This window comes from Dreissena polymorpha, chromosome 7 (genome assembly GCF_020536995.1).
Source record: "Dreissena polymorpha isolate Duluth1 chromosome 7, UMN_Dpol_1.0, whole genome shotgun sequence".
Classification (NCBI taxonomy): Eukaryota; Metazoa; Mollusca; class Bivalvia; order Myida; family Dreissenidae; genus Dreissena; species Dreissena polymorpha.
Genome location: NC_068361.1, coordinates 84,808,376 through 84,829,820, shown reverse-complemented (window position 1 = coordinate 84,829,820; position 21,445 = coordinate 84,808,376). Strand labels below are relative to the sequence as shown.

The 21,445-nt window shown below is 34.5% G+C and overlaps 2 protein-coding genes across 2 annotated transcripts; one reads left to right on the top strand and one right to left on the bottom strand.

Moving 5' to 3' along the window:
* Positions 1 to 1,633: 1,633 nt before the first annotated feature.
* Positions 1,634 to 6,008, top strand: LOC127839889 (uncharacterized). Its single transcript, XM_052368281.1, has 4 exons — positions 1,634 to 1,831; positions 3,291 to 3,394; positions 3,512 to 5,066; positions 5,985 to 6,008. The coding sequence occupies exons 1-4, from the start codon at positions 1,634 to 1,636 to the stop codon at positions 6,006 to 6,008; spliced, it is 1,881 nt and encodes a 626-aa protein (XP_052224241.1).
* A 7,177-nt stretch (positions 6,009 to 13,185) lies between these two features.
* LOC127839888 (uncharacterized) lies at positions 13,186 to 13,587 on the bottom strand. Its single transcript, XM_052368280.1, has one exon. It carries the CDS (start codon positions 13,585 to 13,587, stop codon positions 13,186 to 13,188), a length of 402 nt encoding a protein of 133 aa, XP_052224240.1.
* Between the last annotated feature and the right edge of the window lie 7,858 nt (positions 13,588 to 21,445).

The window sequence follows — 21,445 nt, the reverse complement described above, 5'->3', positions numbered from 1 at the left end:
CAAATAGACACCGATCACCGTCCGATTAGCGGCCGACGTTTTTTTCCGCTCATCGGGCTGGCGCCGGCCGATGATCGCACGCACATCGGGTCATTTTGTAGCATCGGACGGCGTCCGGATCAATTTTTTATATCACAGTTTGTTTTAAACGACATCGGGCCCGGGAAGGAATCGAGTTGAGATTGAAAAAAGATCGGACGATCAACGAACGGTAATCGCCCGGCGTGCGCCCGACATCGGATTCATTGTACGTCTATCATAACGAGCATCCGTCCGGCGTCCGTCGGGCATCGTGCGGAGGCCCTTCGGCAATCAGACGGTCGCCGGTCGATGTATATGCCTCTGGGAAATACCTTTACTTTTGCCGGTACACGTTCAATGAATCCGATGTCGGGCGATCGCCGGGCGATACCCGTGCGTTAATCGTCCGATCTTGTTTCGATCTCAACTCGATTCCTTCCCAGGCCCGACGTCGGGTAAAATTATAAGTGAGACTTAAAATTAATCCGGACGCCGCCCGATGCTACAAATTTGCCCGGTTTCCGTGCGATCATCGGCCGGTCGCCAGCCCGATGAGCGGAAAGAGACGTCGGCCGCTGATCGGACGGTGATCGGTGTCTGTTTGTGACTGAGGTTTTTAACTTTGTCACTCATCGAACAGCGGACAGCTCGACGTGTCCAGTCTTCCCGATGCCTGGAGTTCGGTCACATCGTCCGGCAACCGGATTATTTGTGACTGAGGCAAAAGTTCGTTAAAGATAATTTACGTAATCAAGGCAGTATGTCGGTTTAAAGTGGTATGGTAAGCGTGATAGGTTACACATACACATTAGCACGCGCGGTGCACATCCTCTTATTTTATTGTTCTTAGTGTTAGACGCATTGCTTACATATTGTTTTATCAGGGCCCATATTCATCACAATTAAAAATTTAGAACACTAGTGCGTCTCACTCATAGTTATTAATTATTAATAAATGAATTTACTTAAGTTTATGTTCTTCATCAAGATTGATTTTGAAATAAATAAATTGCTAATCGTGCAAAATGCCAAACACGTTTTGTAGATTGAATTAAGGATGGTAAACACCTTATATAATACTATATTATTTTATTCATTGATCTTATTTGCAAGTTTAATCAGAATTATCATATTTTATATGTGGATACTTTATACGTGGAATTTGTATGCTCTTTAAGAGAAAAGCTTATTTTCGCAAAAGACTATTTTCATGAAACAATAACAATACTCCGCATGTACTTAATCCCCAAGTTTATTCAAGAATATTCATATAAAAGTATTTGAGTTATTAGAATAAAATCCTTTAGTTGTTTGTATCAAGCGGCTGTATGTTTTATATTGAAATCCGCGTTTATATTCGATGTTTCATTAACCAAGCATTTATTCGAACACGAATCGTGCACAACTTCATGGGTATGTTTAATTTATTGTTATCAGGTTTTAAATGCTTTATTTTCAGAAAATCGCGATAGCCTTGTGTGTACTGGTGGTCGCAAATGCTGCCCCGATTGAAAATTTCTTTCCACCAGAGCTCGTTGACTGCGTCAACAGGCTTTCATCTTTAGCAAACACTACTCATCGAACGGCCTCATTATCCGTCGACCTCAAACAAATGGAAGATGCCAGTCAGTCCACTGCCGAACAAGAAGCAATCGACTACGCGGGAATTGATATGCCCACATTGGGGACACCAGAGGATGTTCATCTGCACTGTATCCGGCAGTTCGTGTGGAAAAAGGACATGGTGCGATGGGAAGACTACAATATCACAAAGACTGACATAGACTTCGTTAACAGCCTTCTTGCATCCGTACGTCTGTATTGAGAATAATTTACTTTACATGTATAATTAGTTTAGCTTTTAAAATTGACAAGTTAAAAATTAAATGTTAAAATCACTGTGAGATAATTATATGGTGATTAAGTTGATTTACAACGAATAGATTTCGCTGGTAAATTCATGAATAGCAAAGTAATTAGTCATTTCATAAACATTTTAGCATATTAAACTCATCACTATCAGATTATAATAACAAATGTATTCTGGTATAAAAGAAAATACATGAAGGGTGTAAGAACGATGCAATATTAAAGTTTAGCAATCATGAATCTACATCTCTTTTAATGAATTTGGAAGTAACAAATACTATAATATTATGTCTGCACCTTTCCTAAAACGTTCCTAAAATGTTACATTAGATGATAAGACCAGAAGGTGACGAGCACTCAAGAAGCAAGCGTCAGTACACAGATCCAAGCGAGAACAGTTATTCACAAGATAGATTTCCACCGACAGGATTTCGAATTCGACGGGAATATAGACGGTTATCTGACGGAGAAAGAAATGCATTTCATACAGCATTGCAAACGATGAAAACGGTATGGTTGTTAGTGTAATATTGTAATTTTTCTAACATAAAAATTGCGTAAAAAGAATTCGGCATTTTCAGAGCTTTGCCCAAATCAATAGACTTCCAAAGGATTCAAGGCAAGTGTAATCTGCCGAAAATATATGAAATGTGTTACATAGTAGTCGTGCAAGTCGCACCAATAACATAAAGTTGAATAAATCGTGTAAATGCTTGGCATAAACTAGCAATTATAAATAATTGAAACTATTTTATATTTCTTGTTATATATTATAAGTTTTATATAGATATAAACTATGTAATCAAGCTTTTTACAAAATGCATAACGGCGGAAGTTAACATGTAAGTGAACAATATTAATTTAGCAAGCCGTTGGCATTCACACATTACACACTCAGAGTGCTTAATAGCAATCGATTATTTGTTTGTTCTGCATCATCTAGAAACCGAATCAGCAACACTGGAGCATTAAATGAGACACACATCCGGATCTCATGTTTTGTAATATAATGAATCCTTTCAGCACTATTGGTTTTTAATGGAGAGCAAAGTCTGTGACCAGCAGCATCTTGTCGCGTCTCATTCTGCTAATTCGGTTAAGGGTATTACTTAACCTGTTATTTGCGACTCTGTCAGTAATGCTGAGCTCGCTTCACGGCTAAGCTACGTTTTTATCATGAAAGGTCACTAAACAAAGCATTTCTTTATCGCAAAACACTTGATGTTGTGATCGGTAGCCTGTAAACTTAGAGGGTTAACATAATGCTGCCATATGATTTATAATGCTCGCTCAAATCATTCACTAATGGTGATTTTCATCAATGCAATAAATTACCTCGTTTAGTGTTTAATACACGACCATATTGACCTGTTTAATGGTGTGTTGATTTGATGTTGCAGAATGGAGAGTATGACACGTTCGCCCAGCTTCATCGGGGCATCGTAACGACTTCCGCCCACGGCGGTCCAAACTTTCTTGGGTGGCACAGAGTCTATCTAGCAATGTACGTAACTGAAACCATTAACATGCGATATTATCATTTTCCTGAAATGTACTTTCTCACACATAATGTATTTGTTACTTTTACGATGTTGATACATTTGGGATTGGACAATTACAGGTTTGAGGAGGCACTACGAAGAATTGACGGGCAAGTTTCACTCCCATATTGGGATTCCATTCTCGACAACGATATGGAGAATCCAGTAAACACAATCTTGTTCTCACCGGCGTTCTTTGGAAACGGTGACAAACAGGTAATCTCGGGACCATTCGCAAACTGGGTAACCCCTATTGGTCCCTTAACAAGAAATATCAGTGGCCAAGGAATGCTGTTTAACAAAGAGCATATCCGAATGATTATGACGCGTTGTCGGGCTCGCGACATCATCGCTCCTGCTCCGTTAGTGTTCAACCTAGATATAATCCACGGTGGTATTCACCTTTGGGTCGGTGGACAGATGTCCGGTCTTCATACCGCCGCCCACGATCCCGTATTTTTCCTCCACCACGCTTTTGTAGACTACATTTGGGAAATGTTTCGCAACCACCAATTCTTTAACTGTGCAGTTAACCCAAGCTTAAATTATCCAGAAGTCACTGGTCAACATGCCCCCGAAAGACCAATGGACGGATTACCAGGATACGTCAACATTGATGGTTATCAAAGCTTTTGGACGCAAAACTGGTATAGATACGAACGTGCTCCCACGTGTCCTGATTGTGGTTCTCCTTATTTAACATGCGACCCGGTCCACGATGTGTGCGTGTCTGTTGAACGTACGGTTTTTCAAACTGATCGCGGTCTTCAATCAACACAGGAGGTCGCAAATCTGGTAATCGGTCAAAAATTCGTCGGACCTGGTGATGACCCTAGGACGCAGGTTGGTCTTGCAAGAATGGCATTGGCTAGTCGTAAAAAGAGGGCGATACCGAAGCAAGCTGACACGCCTAAAATATTTGGCGGAACAGATTCAAATCAACGAATTGTAAAGCTACCACTTAATGTAGGAGAAAAGTTTCTTTTAACAGAAAATGATAATCGGACATCAATTGTTTTGAGGAGAAATATTGCCAGGGGTGTCTTTTCAGGGAACATTGTTCATAATGCCACGCAAGACGTTTACTCAGGAAATGCCTTTCCAGTCGCAAGTCCGATGTCACTGTTGCCAGCACTTGTATCAGATACGCTAGACTTATATAAGCAAAACACTAGCTATTATACTTCGATCTCAGCGGCCTCTGACTGGCTCTTTGTTCCAGTTCAAATGACATACGGCGTAGTTGGAACCAACAACACTGCCCAGACGCCGAGTACGAAATGCCGTCCAACGTCTAAAATATGGACCCATATTAAAGTGTCCGCACAAGGCCTCAATTATCTTGGAGAATACACCGACTTCGGGGTAGTGGACACCAGCAAACCTTTACCTTCCACCCATGCAATAATTGCAATACGGGCTCCGGAGGTCGGACCTTCCATAACCATGGTAACAGCAAGTCACGGATGCGGATTGATGTGCACACCAAAGTGCATAACCAATGACGCCGGAACATATCAGTACAGGCCATGCACAGGAATACTGTGGATCACACCAGAAGATGCAATTGCATACGCCCGAGAACACACCGTCGCTGAGGAAAGCATTCGAAGAGGAGATGCAAAATTTCCAATCGTATTCGAGTGTCACAATAAAAGCCTGTTACCTTGGCAAAGACTCCGCAATTATGAGCAATAAGTTTTTTTCTAATTCAATAAAAATTAACATTAAAATAGCTTTGTTGTTGCTGTCAGAACTAAAATAATTCAAAAACGTTGTTTAAGTCTTTTGTATTGTGTCCAAAGCTTGTTATGATACTTGTTATTTTTTGCGAAGCATAATAGCAATGCATTGAAGAAAAATTGCATGTTTTGTTCGTATAGATGTTACCGTATTAGAGTTAAAGATTAGTGTAAGCGTAATTTGAATATTTTACACACGCATACTTTTTATTAAATGAAAACACGTAACTTTTAAATAAAAACAGACATTCTCTTCTGATGTAAGTGGGAAACGAAGTTGTTTTCCAATCAATGAATCCAAAACGAATTCAACAAGAGTGATTATCCTAAAACCTTATCATTAGCAGCAAACGTTAAAGAATTGGATCAAATACAATGCAAAGTTAAAGATAAAACTTCGCGATAACAGTTACACGGCGTTGACCTTATGTTAATTCCTAAAAGTTTATGTTTGTTTGTAGTTTCTGTTTTTTACATTGGGTCAGAGTACTGTTTGAGAAATGCTCACTTGCCGCACACGGCTTTTCTGTGCTGCTTACCATATTGTCTGCAAACGGTACAAAGTTTCACTTTCTTTAACACTTGCAATTCATAATTTGAGTTCACAACACAATTAAAAAAGTCTTCTAACCCAAACGATGAAAAAAACTTGATTCAATAAGGTTTACCAATTTTAAATCAAGTATGAATATTGTTATGTCTGCCTCTCGTATTCTATATGTTTTACTTTTGGTTCGGTGCGAAAACGATTCGTAATTAATTAACAATAGACTATTATTCACATAACTGATATTACTATTAAACTATGCAGACAACGTGGGACCATCTCAACTAAATAAAGCGCATGATCATTCCATTAACCGTTTAATTTAATTTTCGCATAGAACTGCAGAACACAGAATTTCTAAAAATAACAAAACAATATTGACATATATTATTTATCAATGTTTATCATATAACATAACACTTTTACAATATATTATGAACTCAAGACAATGACGAAAGCACGTTTTACAACCTGTAATCATCTGTTACCTAAAACATCTGATTCAACGTCCGTCAGTCCATTCACGTTGTTAAATTACAATTGCAGATTGCTTAATGACAACAGCGTGTTGAGACATTTCTATTTCATGATGGTAAGAAACAAAAGGTTTATTGTTTGTGCAATTTTTATTTTTCAAACTACACCTTTCATAGTCCTTATTATTTACATCACTTGATAACATACAGTTAGCATACGTCATTAACGCGCATTATTTAGAATTACATTTACTCAATAAAATATTATTTCTTAATAGTGTATTCATTGAATTTCTTCTTATTCAAGTAATTCGGGTTTATGAATTTACACAGAAAGGGCTAGGTTCACGAAGGGGTGAAAATGCCCTGTAACATAATTAAATGAATTAACTTTTATCGTAAAGGGCAGAATATTAAGTAAAGGAAAAGAACAGTTTTATAGTTAATATCGCTGTATTATGGTTGCTATGGCAACATCATAAATACATGTGAATATGTGTTATGATATATAAAATCAATTGCAAATGTAAATAAATATACATTATACGTCATCATGAAAATTATTAAAATGTACATGAGTATTGAAAACACACAGCATGATGTGAAACAGCAACGTATTGTCGTTGGTTGTCATGGTAACGAGCTACACCTTGAAATTTTGTAAACATTTTTCTTCCAATATAACCGGGACAACACCTACTTTTCGCTGTAATGAGAATATTATGTTGAATGAAAGTTTCCGTCCCTGTATAAGTACGAACAAAAATAAATTGTTGTCCAGGTTTTTTGCAAATGAAACAATATGCATGGCTTTTTCATGTTGTTTGCATATTCAATTTGATTGAAGGAGGATTGATTGCGGCGACGATGAGCTGGTAGAGGCACAAGAAGGTTTTTGTGCACAAGAAGGTTGTTGTGATGCAGTGTAATACGCTGGCCGACTACATTTGCCACACATAAATTGATCTTTCGTTGTATCTAGAAGGAAATTCTTTTTAAAATATTTGGAACACGTTTATTTACAAGACGGCGCTCATGTATTTTGAGCGTTTTTTTCGCATAAAACACACGTTTTGAGAGGCATTCTGCAAGGAAAAGAAAAATCATATTAGGTTTTTCTTTTTAACACACTAATTAAAATATTGTTAATTAGTTGCAATATTTTTACTAAGTAACGTTCATATATTTGCACGTATTATAACAAAAAAGGTGACTATTACGAAAATTGATCTCCAACCACCCGTATGTAAGTCTAGCGCTGCATCCATACTATTTATGCAATTGCAACCTATCGACGATAATTATTTAAAATGAGCAATATGACGTTCACTGCAAGTGTCATTTGCCATTTCAAATAGTTTTAATTGTTTATATCGTACTTTCTCTTAACTTGCAGGTTTTTCAAAAGTTTGAACATTGTTTCAATAAATTCTATACAACTATATATAAATTGCGATAGAAAACCACGGTTTTCACAACAATATTGCTTGAATCGTGTACAGTCGCAATACACCAGAAAACTCGAGTGGATCTGTCAACAATTAATTGACTATTTCAAAAGAAGGAATACCATTTTTACGATATTGAAACATCTATAATGGTAACTTTAAATGAATGAAAGTACAGTAAAGGTTAAAACTTACGTGAATGCTAGTGATCCTTTAAAATTAACGATGCGAGTGTTCACTACACGTTGTCATAGAGCGATGTAAACAATCGTGAAAGAGTCGATTCCCTTACTAACAGTAGTTAGCAAAATTCGTTTATTTACACAAAATTTATTTTTCTTCACACACATTAAAAGAAACATGACATTGTGCATGGAAACGTGTTCTAAATATAACAACATTATAAATTACACAACAAAACACATATAAAAATGTGATGTCTTGTTTTTTTCGTGTTCGAGCAACATGCAACGTTCTTGGTACTGTGAACCTGTAGCTGGATATATGCTTCAACTCATGGACCACCTCTTTTTATGTACAAATGTGTTTGCGGGCATTAATTTTAGATTTTCTTACCTGTTTTGTGAATTCCGAGCATCCATTTTTCTTGTTTATGACAGAGAGGCAGCGAAGAATGAACAGATAGGCAGCATTTTGACAGAAAGGTGACCGATATGCTTCTTCACCGTGATTAAGACGAAACACGTTTCCGTATTTTCAGTAAGTCAACATCTGAGGATCGAAGGTTAAATCACTTGCATTGAGACCCATTTATTGTCGTGATTGGTCATGAAATATTTCCTCTTCTATTTAACCATTAACCCTTGTTCACGTAGGACAGTTGTCATTTAGTGGCATAAGTACGTACACTTAATACTGGTAAAACCAGATAGCCAATAAAAAGTGTGAGTTGATTTACTGATCCCCATGATATAAACGACTGTTAAAAACGAAAGAAAAAAAACCCACAAAAACACGATTTTAAAAATTACGAACACTATGTTTAACAGTTATGTAAAATTCACGTTCTCATTCGATTCACATAAGAAGACTTTGACCAAAGGTTAAGTTCTTCGTTAAATATATCAACTATATTAATGTAAAGGTTAACTATCTCTGAGGGCAGGAGGGGAGGGAAACAGCAAGGTGTCCTGTTTAGTGAAAATATGTCGGATACAATATATTCAATAAAAGAAATATACAATAAAACAAACCGATGTCAATCAATTAAAACACGTTGGGCATTTCTGCATGTACATATACATCGAATAAACGGGGCAAAAAAGAGTGAGTATTATATTTAAAAGGGTAGGAAAAAAATGTAAGATGGCATATATATTAACAGAATGGGACATAAACATAGCCCAAGTGGACCAAATAAGCGTATAGTGCTTACACCTTTAATTACAAAATGTTGGTGATTATATCATGTTATATTATGTTTCATTGCAATATATTACTATCGATATAATACTTTGATTTAATATGTGTACTTACGACGTCAAGTTATTATGAAGCTAATTTCGTATATTGTTGTTGACATAGATAAGGTCTACATGTGAAATTGGTTTAAATATCGTTTCATACTAGTTTATATAAACATATGTAGATGCTTGAGAATAATACCCAAATATGTTATAGTAATACAGTAGTGTTCGTATATTAAGCTTACATTTTGCAGTACAAAAATACATGAAAAGCGTAGGGATATTGTGGTTATCTACGCCGTCTGTCCGTCAGTCAGTCCGTCCGTCAGTCCGTCCGTCTGTCCGTCCGTCCTGGCCACTATCTCATCCTACACTGTAAGCACTAGAACCTTGAAACTTGCACACATGGTACCTATGAGCATATGTGCGACCCTGCACTATTTGGAATTATGATCTGACCCCTGGGTCAAAAGTTATGGGGGTTGGGGTGGGGCCGGGTCAGAGATTTTCACTCATTTTTATGCCCCCGGTATGGTGAATTGGCCATAACTTTTGCAATATTGAAGATAGCAACTTGATATTTTGCATGCATGTGTATCTCATGGAGCTGCACATTTTGATTGTTGAAAGGAGGTCAAGGTCATCCTTCAAGGTCAAAGGTCAAACAACAAAGAATGTATTGTATACTTTATATAAGCAATCCTAGTAGTTTCACAAATTATAACGACAACAACAGAACTCTTCAATCTTTCAATCGTTTCGCGTTGCAACGCTTTATAATTTTCAGGTTTTAATTGTCCAAAGATGCATATAATAGATATTTTAGAACATGGTCAATGCGGGTTTTTAATAGATACTTGTCTCATCCATCTTTAAGATTTCGTCAATTTCAAATGGATAAAGGTTATATGGTTGGAATGGTTCTCCTTAATCTGCAGAAGGCTTTCGAAAACGTAAATCCCAGTATTTTGATAATGAAATTAAAAGCCATTGGTCTCAGTTCAGATGTTGTCCTTTGGTTCCAGTCTTATCCCTCTGATCGACATCAGGTAGTTGATGTATCAGGTATTCATTCCAATATGGCTTCTGTCGAATGTGGCGTTCCCCATGGTTCATTTTAAGGCCCCCTGCTATTTTTGATCTACGTTAACGACGTGTCGGCAGTGATCAAAAAACAAAATTTACTTATATGCTGATGACTCAGTGATCCTTGTTCATGGTAACCATATAGCCGACATTTAACTTATTTTATCTTCTGAAATGGAGAGTGTAAGTAAATGGCTTATAGATAACAAGCTATCACTTCTTCTTGGTAAGACTGAATCCATACTCTTTGGTTCAAAGACTAAGTTAAGGTCACAAAGTACTTTAAAAATTTCATGTAATGGTACAAATATTCAATATAAAGAAGTGAAACTCAAGCTGCTGGAGCAGTATTGAATTCTCATTATAAACAATTAGTTGGTCCTTTATTTAGGCTAGTGACCAATTGCCAAAACAGTACAAAACAGCACAAAACAGCACAATACAAAACAACATAAACACATAAAAGAATAAAGCTGGGGTCAACGCCTTGGAACGGTCAATGCTAAGCATTGGGGGTTTAAACCGGTTTTAAAGAGCTCAACCTCACACAAACCACAAGTTAAGTTTAGTATCTTGGTGCAGTTTTAGATCAACATCTTTCATGCAATAATATTACAAGGTCTGTGGTTACAAAGCCTAATGCCCGGTTTAAGTACTTATATAGAAAGAACAAATATTTGGATCTTCACACTAGGAAAACTTTGATCATGTCCCTGGTAAAATGTCATTTCGACTATGTTCATTTTGATACCCTAGTTTGACCCAATATTGGAAAACTAGGCTTCAGACTTTCCAAAATAAATTGATCAGATTTGTACTAAATATGCATAGCAGGTCTCATGTTGATATTGAACAATTTAAGTCACTAAACTGGTTACCTGTTTCTAAGAGAGTAGATCAGTTAACTCTATGTCATGTAAGATAAAGTCAGACACCTGTCCTGAGTATCTTAAAAAGCATGTTGTACCCCTGAATTCGGCCCATAACCGATGTTCCAGGTCTAGAATGTCTGCACTCCCTGTGACCGGTTCACTTGATAGAAAATATAGTTTGTGTGACACTGGGAGATTTTCTTTGCCAAAAGTTGGAAGTTGTTTGGTAAGAAATCTTTAGCTTACAATGGTATTGTTCTGTGGAATAGTCTCCCACAATCACTTAGGGATATCGAATCTGTCCACTCGTTTAAGCAAGCCATCAAAACCCACTTACTGGTCAGTTGATGTTATCACAGTCATTTTATGTTAGCTTTAATTGAACCTGTTTTATTCAACTTTTAGTTTAACATTGACCATTTTTTACTTTACTGCATTTTGATCTTAAATCATTGTATTTTTTTTTAATATGTAATGTCTTTAAAGTAGTTGGATTAAAGTATGACTGACAAATATGTGATGCAACATTAAATCTGATACTCATATCATGTGATATATATAGTGTGATCTCATTAAGCATTCCTAACTGAACTAGTATGTTTGTGCTTACACGTTAATTACCATTGAAACAAGTAACATGACTTTCTGTGACAGGCTGCCAATATCAGGGACCACAGTGGAAATAAGTGAAATCATTTTCACTTTTTTGTGTTATCCCTGGTAATGGTTAGCATTTCATGGTAATATTTATTTATTTGAACTAATATTTGTTATATTATGCCATGTATTACTTGACTAGTCATTTATCCTTATATGTTAGTATGTATATATTTGTTGGTATCTTACCATGATTTGTGTATCAGTGCCAAATAAGACTAAAACTAATACTATTAATGTTTTCTCACAAATATCTAAATCGAACATTTGCGAATCTGAAACATATTTTTAATTTTGTACCTTAACCAAAACATGAAAAGGTCCCTTTCAGCGAGTATACTATTATGTATTATTTAAAAAGAATTGACATGTATTTACAATGTGCAGTTCAGTGAAATTGTGATTCAGTTGTTATCCACAAAAGTGATGGACGCTAATGACATCATTTGTGATACAAGGAACGGGAAACGCTGGTGTGAAGACGTTCCTGAGCATATCGTACGCCTAAACTAAGGAATAAGAAAGTTGTTCCTTTTCCTATTCAGCCGCAAAAAAGGAACTGGAGTAGTAAAAAAACAATATGTTGAAATGTACTACTTTGCATTTTTATATCAGATTTATGTAAAATGAATTTATAGGGTTTAGGTTTGGTTGATGTGAAGTTAGTATTTGAAGTAGAAAATGCCAGTTCGGTTTAAACAAGAAATACTATTCAAGCGCGAGAAAAAAACATGGAAATGCATTGCGATTCATAAGATTAAAAGTGTTTGATTTTTTGTGTTTTTACTTCGCTAATGGTATGTATTATTTTTCTTAAAATGCTTCTATGAAATATGTTAGGCATCAATAATGAATACTTAACTATTCTTATTCCTTATTCGAATAAATAATAGTGGAATAGGAAAAAAGGAACCAACTTACTTTTCATTATTTAATGGAGAGTCTCTGACTGCATGTCATACGAAAAAAAAAAGCAACGTCAAGCATATACTGACAACTTTGGACGATAGCGGCTTAGTATTTGAATTTGAAATACTTTTTTTCTGAAAACATTTTGTTTGTTATTGAAATGTTTATTTATCAGGTATAACTATTAACAATACAATCTAATAGTTTATTGAATATCACAATATAGCTTTACACAAACACTATTCTAAAAATACTTTATAAACAAATACATTTAAAAAAAAAACAATATTCATGGATAAAAACTTTCATATTCGTATTTCAGACACACACAATATTAAATAAGCATTTATCAATGCAAAGAATGCATGAATTCGGCATTGGTTGGTATTCGCATTAAAGCTTCAATAAATTCAATCATAAACGTGATCAGCAAATATTCTATTGCGACACGCTTACTAAATGAGTACAATGCTAACACAAGAAGAATGAACAATTGCGAAATGCTTACTGAACGAGTACAATGCTCAAATATTCAATTGCGACATTCATACTGAACGAGTACAATGCTCAAATATTTAATTGCGACATGCTTACTGAACGAGTTCAATTCTCACACAAGAAGGAGGAACGTAACCCTCGATTAAAACCTCGGCGTACTTCTGGGCGCATCTTCTTACTACGGGCTTATCGGGGCCGATGTAGCGCTGAAGGACGGACGAGTCGCGAAGATCGATGAACTGTACGCGCGGGTTCTCTCGTCGCAGACACTCACAATCAATATGAGCGATTCGCTTCGGTTGGTGCCAGCCCTTGGAAGCAAACAACTTAGCGGCCTCACGGTTGGCGGAAGTGGACAGGAAGCGCGACGGGTAGTCGCTACCGGACTCCACGTGTTCACACACCGTTCGTGTTGACGTAGGATCTCGGGCCTTCAACCCATCATTGATATTTTCCGTATATTTCAAAACCCGATAAAGATATTTCTCGTGCATTGTGGTTGAGAGCAATCGGTTTATCTTTTCTCTAAGGATAAAGATGATGAAAATCGAAGTTACCAAAGTATTATATTAAATTAAAAAACAACTATTGTAAATGATCATATTAGTTTAATGTAGGTAGTTGATGACAAATTACGTATCAAAATAATTGAATTTTGGAATACAAGTAAAATAAAATAATTACAATCTAATTCGATTTTTTAAAGAGAGAACACAATATTTATTTTTGTTACAAAAATGAATTTATGCCTGCAAGAACACAAACTTAATCGTTCAGTTAAGTTTAGCGTTTCGGTTACCAATAAACGTATTATCTTACAAATATTTGCACTCATGTTATCGTTAAAATGGTTCATTAATTTAAAAACATATAAATGATAATATACTAAAATAAAACTTTACTTTTAAATATATTCCGTGTTTTTTATCACAAATACTAGGAGTTAAAAGAAATGCGCAATTGATTCTAATAATAGTTTCGAAAAATAATATTACGACTTGTCTAAAATAAGTTTAAACATTTAAAATTTAAAGAGACACATTGACGAAGGAACATTGAAAGAAGGCAATTTGTCCATCAGCTCTTTTCCTATTACAGTATCGTTCTTATGATAATATTAAAGTAAATGCATAAAGATGTGCAAGTTGGTTAATACTTTCTACTGTTAATCACGAGTTAGTATATTCCAGCACATGTTATTAAATTCAAATGCTTTAACCGGTCCATTTCTCATTAAATACAAAACAAAACGTTGTGGATATGCTTCTTTAACTGGGAAAGATATGTGAATTTATTATTGATTTTTGAAAAATGGAATAAGAACTTTTTTTTTTTTTTATTCAATATTATACATACAATGTGTACATGTATATGATCATACAACATAGTATAGTGATTGTACAAAGCAATAAATTCAGACATGTTATACAAGATATGCTAATATGTATATATTTTTTTCAAAGAGAAAAGGAAAGAACAACAGAAGAATAGTTATGAAAAATGATGAGTTGTATAGAGTCGGAAGAAAGCATACTGGACTTGTGTGTTTTGTTGTACATTCACAATGATCTTATAAGATTGAAATATCTATATATATATATATATATATATTTCAGAAAGATAAACTAACATAAGAGTGAAATGTATATAAGTGGACAAACATTATAAGAATTTAATCCGATTCCATTTTTGTTCAAAGATTTGTAATCTGTCATTACTGAGGGCTATTTCTTTCTCAATCTGGATTTTTAGTTTAAGACTATGGACAAAACAATTAAAATTTGGTACTTGTTTTTTGTACTTCATAATAAAGATAAAATATTTCATCATTATAAGAATAAAATTTAAAATAAGAACTTACCTAAATATAACTTGATATAATATGATATCACCCGTATGAGTCAAGTACATATTTACATATGTTACAATTTATATATAGACTTAAACTGTAAGCACATGTAGTGTATCCGTGTACCAAAATAAGTTAAACCGGGTTAACAAGTATAGTATGATTTTGCGGATGTACACATAAATATTCGTAAATAAATAGTTTGAACCCCAAACACTGCTTGAAATCTTCGATCAAATGCAATTATATCAAATACAAATAGAAACTGAACGACTTTGTACGAAAATTATTTTTTAACAAAAAAAGCAATGATGTTGACATTTATTGTAAAACAATATAAAGGTAAGTTAACCTATGTTCAGAAAAGAGTATGAATAACTAATAACTTAGCGCCAGTATGATTTGAATTGATAAATGTTTTAAACAAGCATGCGAGCGCAATTTAATAGACGACATCATACAACTTCACAATTGAACGGACATATCGTTGTAACGTACAGACATAGGAACCGAACCATGTAGAGACCCAAAATACTTACAAATACAATGATAACATACGAAAAAACATCTTATAGTGTTAGTCAGTTAAAAGGCATAATGTATTGACTTATTGAGTAAGTCTTTCAAATTAGTTAATACATGTTTATGAACGTGTATTTTTACTTTATTTTTACAATGTTGTTTAAACTTTATCCATAATAAATAAAATTCATTAGCAATAACAATACTTAAAAACGATTTGCATGTTTTTAACGTTCAGCTTTTCCTATTATTCATATAACCTTGCCAGTTTCTGTGTTTGTCTACATAATATTATATGTGGTTGTTGCAGTGTATTTTAGAGACTTAAATTAGTCTCAGCTATACTCCGACCAGTAAAATTGTTGGTTCCTAACTAAAACTCCCGATCGATCGATTGTTAATTGTTCTGCATGAAGAAGCATTTCAACAAAAATAAACACAATTAAATTAATTAATTAAGTTGGTAAAGTGGTGTCATTTGTTTGTATTTGTCCATGACCAACGTGAATATTATTCGTTAAATGACATAGCCCAATAGTTTTTTCATTTATTATCTATCAAGCGATCTTTTTTCACATTTATAACACCTTATATTTCAAAACTTTACATTACAACGATGAAATCCAGATTGACATTTTACCAACTTCAGTTGTTGTTTCTGATACAAGGAACAATGTATTGGAATGGTTAAAGCTACATAATAAATGTGACTGTTGTAACCCCACATTCAGAAAAATCTAAATCAAAAGTGGTTGTCCATCGTAAAGGGTTGAAATGCAAATAGATATGTGCAGACGGTCATAATCGAACTACGCTTACCAGTATGTTCGTTGTCGGTATTATGTAGTTACCAAAAAAAAACATCTTTGCGACCACCCATCTAACCGACTCTTTTTCTGAAAAAAAAATTATAAAAAATGTAACAAATTTCTGAATAAATAAAAATAAATGTACTGAAACAAATATGGATGAACAAAATAACAAAATCGTTGTCATGCACATACCATATAATAATTGACTATAATGGTACTTGTCTGGTAAAACTAACACTGTAACACAATAAATAAATCTGCGTGAGTAATTTCATTGTTTTGTTGTGATTGTTTGCGTCTACTCTCATTGGAGCATATGAATTCCGTGAATTCCGTATTTAATTGCTCCTTTGTTCAGACCAAAGCGTTTTTTTTTTCTCGTTTTTATCAAGGACTCATAGAAACAGTATAGTTCCATGATTTAATCAGTTATTGTCCTGACTAACTTACAACATAGTATCATTAACCACAGGTGGCTGACAAAACTCTGGTTATTTAACACAATTAATGATATCAATAAGTTGTCTCTTGGTAGTACCATTGTGCAGCCATTTGGTTGAGAAATTTAAAGCCAAAATACTTAACTTACTCCCATTAGATTTGTTAAATATCGTAAACAATAAAATACATTGTCAAAAGCAGATTATCAGAAACTATACACTGCAGAGATACTAGCCCGTTTAATTCATAAAAATAAAGTATTTTATAATTATAAAATTGACCCCCCCCCCAAACATTTAACGTATTGAGCGGCTACCATTAATTCAAACTCCGTCATGACGTGTAAACGGTAATGTACGAACAACATCATAAAAACAAGCCCTCACTTTTGACCGACGTTTTTACAAACAAAAATAAAACAATAAAAATTTCTGATATGAAATGCTATTCAAGCATCACACATATTAACTAGTAAAGAGATTCCAATGATCATGAAAATTCTTTTTAATTGGCATAATGCGCAGGTTTGTTTTTCTATTGTATGTTAATATTCAATATTGCCAGTCAAGGTAACGCAAAATCATTCAATGTAAAAAAAATGAGAATTACATTTTAACACTCTCATGCAATTCGTGTTTTGAATCATTTTCGCTTTTTATTGAGCATTGTTGTTTTGTTGATTGAATGTATATCTTTCACTTTCGATCATTCATGAAGAATTTATCATACTAGCACGCATTTACAATTTACAGATATATTTATATAATCTATTATTATTTCTGTAATTTAATTCATTTAAGTTCTTCTGCAAAAACATATTGCGGCATATGTATAGCTTTGTTTTGTGAAATTGTCGGTGTTTAGTCTTCAGACCACCTTTACACTTATGCTAATTACTAACACGAATTTTTTAAAGATGCAATTAAGTTAATCATAAAGGCATGCCTCTTCTTTTAACGAGCCAAAAGTAACATACAAGACATTCTTGAAGCGGGATGAGCGACAACAATACTCGAGATTTGACTGTCGGGCTCAAGTTTACCCAGCAGCAGACGATTTGTTCTCATCATGCCGCGATGAACGCAAAATCCATACAAGGCTCGCACCATAATTAGTTGTGACCACAAATCGTTTAGCTCTGGTATTATTTTGGCTGTGAATTCGGATCATTTATGGCTTTGTAGAATTGATGGCGCCCTAATTATTATAAAATGTCTAATAGTTGGTAAGGGACTTCATCGTTTATTTCAAAGAAAGTGGTCGAAGAACAACTTATTTCGTAAGGTTGCACGGGTAAACCATGATCCATTTGAACTGTCCATGTAAGGAAGACAGCATGCCTTTCAGATCTACCTGACCGGGACTTGAATATTCAGGATTTGTTTGACCACAATGCCTTGCGCCTGTGGGCGGTTTTTCTTCTCTTTGCAGACTTGGCAGTATGACACGAATAGTTCAACTGAATCTTTTGTGATGAGGGTGTGTTTCACGTTTCATTTCCGTTTCATGATCGGAAACTATCTGAGCCTTTTTGATGACATCGAGCATATCGTCTTAGTAACATAGTAAACATTTTGGTCAGTAGGAGACTGTTTCTTCTTGATAAGCGTTCCGACGTCAACACCATGGATAACATCGTACTTGTTCAAAAGCACTGATGACGTGATGTTGTAGGAGTAGCTTAGTTCATCTATTGTCATATAGCAAAGGTCTTTCGAGATAATATGTTTCTTAATACCGTATTCAAGCGCTTTTCTGATTTTTCGACGTTTATTTGATCAATGTTGTTGGTTTCAAATAATTTAAAAGCAATGAACTAATTGCATTTAGCTAACGCTTTATAATATAGATTTTTGTACATTTTGCACATTCGCCGCTGCCACATCGGCCAAAGCGTGGGCAACATCATTATGGCAGCTTGTCTATTGCAATAAACATGACACCGTTGGTATAAGACCTACGCCCCTAACTCAGGTCTATTAGGGGTTACTCAATTAGAAGTAAACCAGAGATATTTAATCACACCCTGACAAACTGACACATTTTAGAGAATTGCAAAACGTCTTTAAGTAACGATTAACGTCGGGTGTGAGCAATCTTCACTTTTTTTTCACCTTGTGAATTCTTAAATTACGATAACAAGCGCTAATAAAAAACATAAAGATCTTTCCCCCCTCCAGTACAAAGCCATATAATTGAATAAAAAACACCCACGTTTTCCATGCGCACAACTGGATGTTTTATTTGTCAGCAACGTGTTTGTACTTGGACACTCGTTTCCTATTGGCATTGTTTATGAAACGATTGCAACTAAAATACAATTACAACATGAATATAATATTTAATATCAAAAGATAAAACTTTATTACTGTGAACAAAATGGACATCTCCTAGGAAAACAAGGTGATGCAAACATTTTAGAAGTACTTTAATTTAACAGTATCACATCACGTTCTCAGGATTACCATACTGCAAGAACTTTATGTGCCTCCCTAGCTCAGTGGATAAGACGCTTGCGTTGAAATCCAGAGGTCCCGGGTTCGATCCAGGTGGGGGAACATACATGCCAGTCATGTTTCAGCGGAATGCTGGCCGTCAAATAAAGGCTTAGCCCGGCATAAAGACGTTATAAAAAAAATATGGAATAACCTTGCACTTCTAATGCGAATTTGAAATGCAATATAGCAGGTTGTTCATAGTCTTATATATAGGTCGTGTATTTTAATGATGAGAAAACCTACATTATTCGTTTGTTCAGTACTTGTTTGTTTCCTTTCTAAAAAAATAGTTATATGTAGTTATTAGATTTTTATTGCTATCAAATCGAAATATTGTCGTTCGTTTTTGAAGTAAATGTAACACGATTTGGCATAATGAATTGTAAATTGTTCGACTTATATTTGTGTTCTTAAACACGTTCAACTAAGGTATAAACTTCACGTCATTTATAAGTTTACAGAAATGGCATTTATGAAAATGTTTAATGTGTGATTATTATGTAATATACTATCTTTGTATGCTAATGTCATAATAATTTATGTTGTAATACCATTTTTATCTATACAACAATACGAACTTATTTCACAATAATGTCTGGTTGTGACGATATGGACATTATTAAAAATGGATAATCGTTGCCTTGCTGGTTGACAGATTTTTAACGATATACATGTTTTTTAGTATAACAAATGATGTTCAATAAGAACGTTTTAAAAAGCTTGTCTACATAAGATGACTTGTTTAATGATTACTTAATCATCATATACAAACTTTGAAACGATGTTTGTATGTGGCATTTAATCAAAAGGTGATTAACAGCCAAGTATAAGATTACTTGGTCATTAATTTCTGGAACTATTTAAATGAGGTACACTGGATTTTGGAATATTTGGTGAAGTTATGATCACAGTGTATTAAAGTATAAGATTGTTTAAAACATTAAAGTTGTATGGACACAACTTAAAATGGGAGAACTTATGGTGAATCTTTATTCATCAATATAGTCATTTGAAGTACGTCTGCTTAAACAAACAGTACATTATGTTTGTATCTGCAAATCACGTTCTTTAACAATCTCCGGATCATTTATTTGCAAGGAAACAATTTGCAAAATTTATTTGCTATATAGCCTGTATTGAACATGTTACCAAAGAAAATCATTTAAAACCAGTTGAAAGGCATGACAACTATGACACTTAGCCCAAAATTTATCCCAAACACATGTATGACAAGAGGCAATTGTATTGTGAAATGATCTAAGCAAAGAAACAGAATGACAACTTTATCATACACGATGCAAATAAGTTATACAACTGTCAACTTAATCCCTTAATGTTTACAAAATTTTAGAACTAAGCATCATATAGTACTAACCCAAGATCATCGTGATGCAAACATTCGCGTTATAGCATCGTATTTCTAATTAAGAAGCAATAGCGAAAAATATTAATTCGATTAAATCGCATTTAAGCATGACTTACTTTAAACTAACAGAGGCAACATTATAACAACTTTCTGCGGCGCAATGACTTAAAGTAAATCAATGTATTTTATTAATCTCTTTTTGTTGATAAGATTTCAAAACTTCGCATCATGTGGTTAAATATATAGATCATCGTTATGCATCTCTGAAAGAATATGCATATGCATAGAAATACTAACTAACAGTCTTTATTACTCATATAATTCAGCCTGTGAGACGTTTCAGGTTTTCACCACTTAACCTTCAAACTATTTTTGTGTCATACCCAGAATAGAGGTTTGAAACAAATGTGTATTTTAAAGTAGTGTGACCCGTTTGACAACAACGGCATAATTTTATCGTCGGTTCGAATATTTAAAACATGAAATGAGCTACTAAAGTCACTATCACGCTCACCAATACATACGGCTACTGTATTATGCTATATAAAATCATTCGATAACAAGTAGTACCATACGATGGTTAATTACAATAGGAAGACCCTAAAAACAAGTAACATTGATGTAAAAAAAACGTTATATTACAAGCATTCGGCAAGTTTTAAGCATCTAAATATCTAAATATCGTTCCACGATGTAATCTACTTTCGCTTTCGAGTCAGGATCGGATTCATTCGGGTTGCGTTCATTTGCATAATTTATACAGGCCATTTTCGCATTTGCTAAGTTCCAGTTACCCAGAATTCATTTATATTTCACAGAATGATTATTCATGAGAGCTACGTCATGCTTCCGATGCTTACCGTA

What these genes read in the sequence shown, in the direction of transcription:
- LOC127839888 (XM_052368280.1), bottom strand. Translation starts at nt 13,587, where the DNA reads ATGCACGAGAAATATCTTTATCGGGTTTTGAAATATACGGAAAATATC.
- LOC127839889 (XM_052368281.1), top strand. Translation starts at nt 1,634, where the DNA reads ATGGAAGATGCCAGTCAGTCCACTGCCGAACAAGAAGCAATCGACTAC. An exon ending in CACAGAGTCTATCTAGCAAT is followed by an intron (nt 3,395 to 3,511) that starts GTACGTAACTGA and finishes GGACAATTACAG; the next exon opens with GTTTGAGGAGGCACTACGAA. An exon ending in GAGATGCAAAATTTCCAATC is followed by an intron (nt 5,067 to 5,984) that starts GTATTCGAGTGT and finishes TAAACTATGCAG; the next exon opens with ACAACGTGGGACCATCTCAA.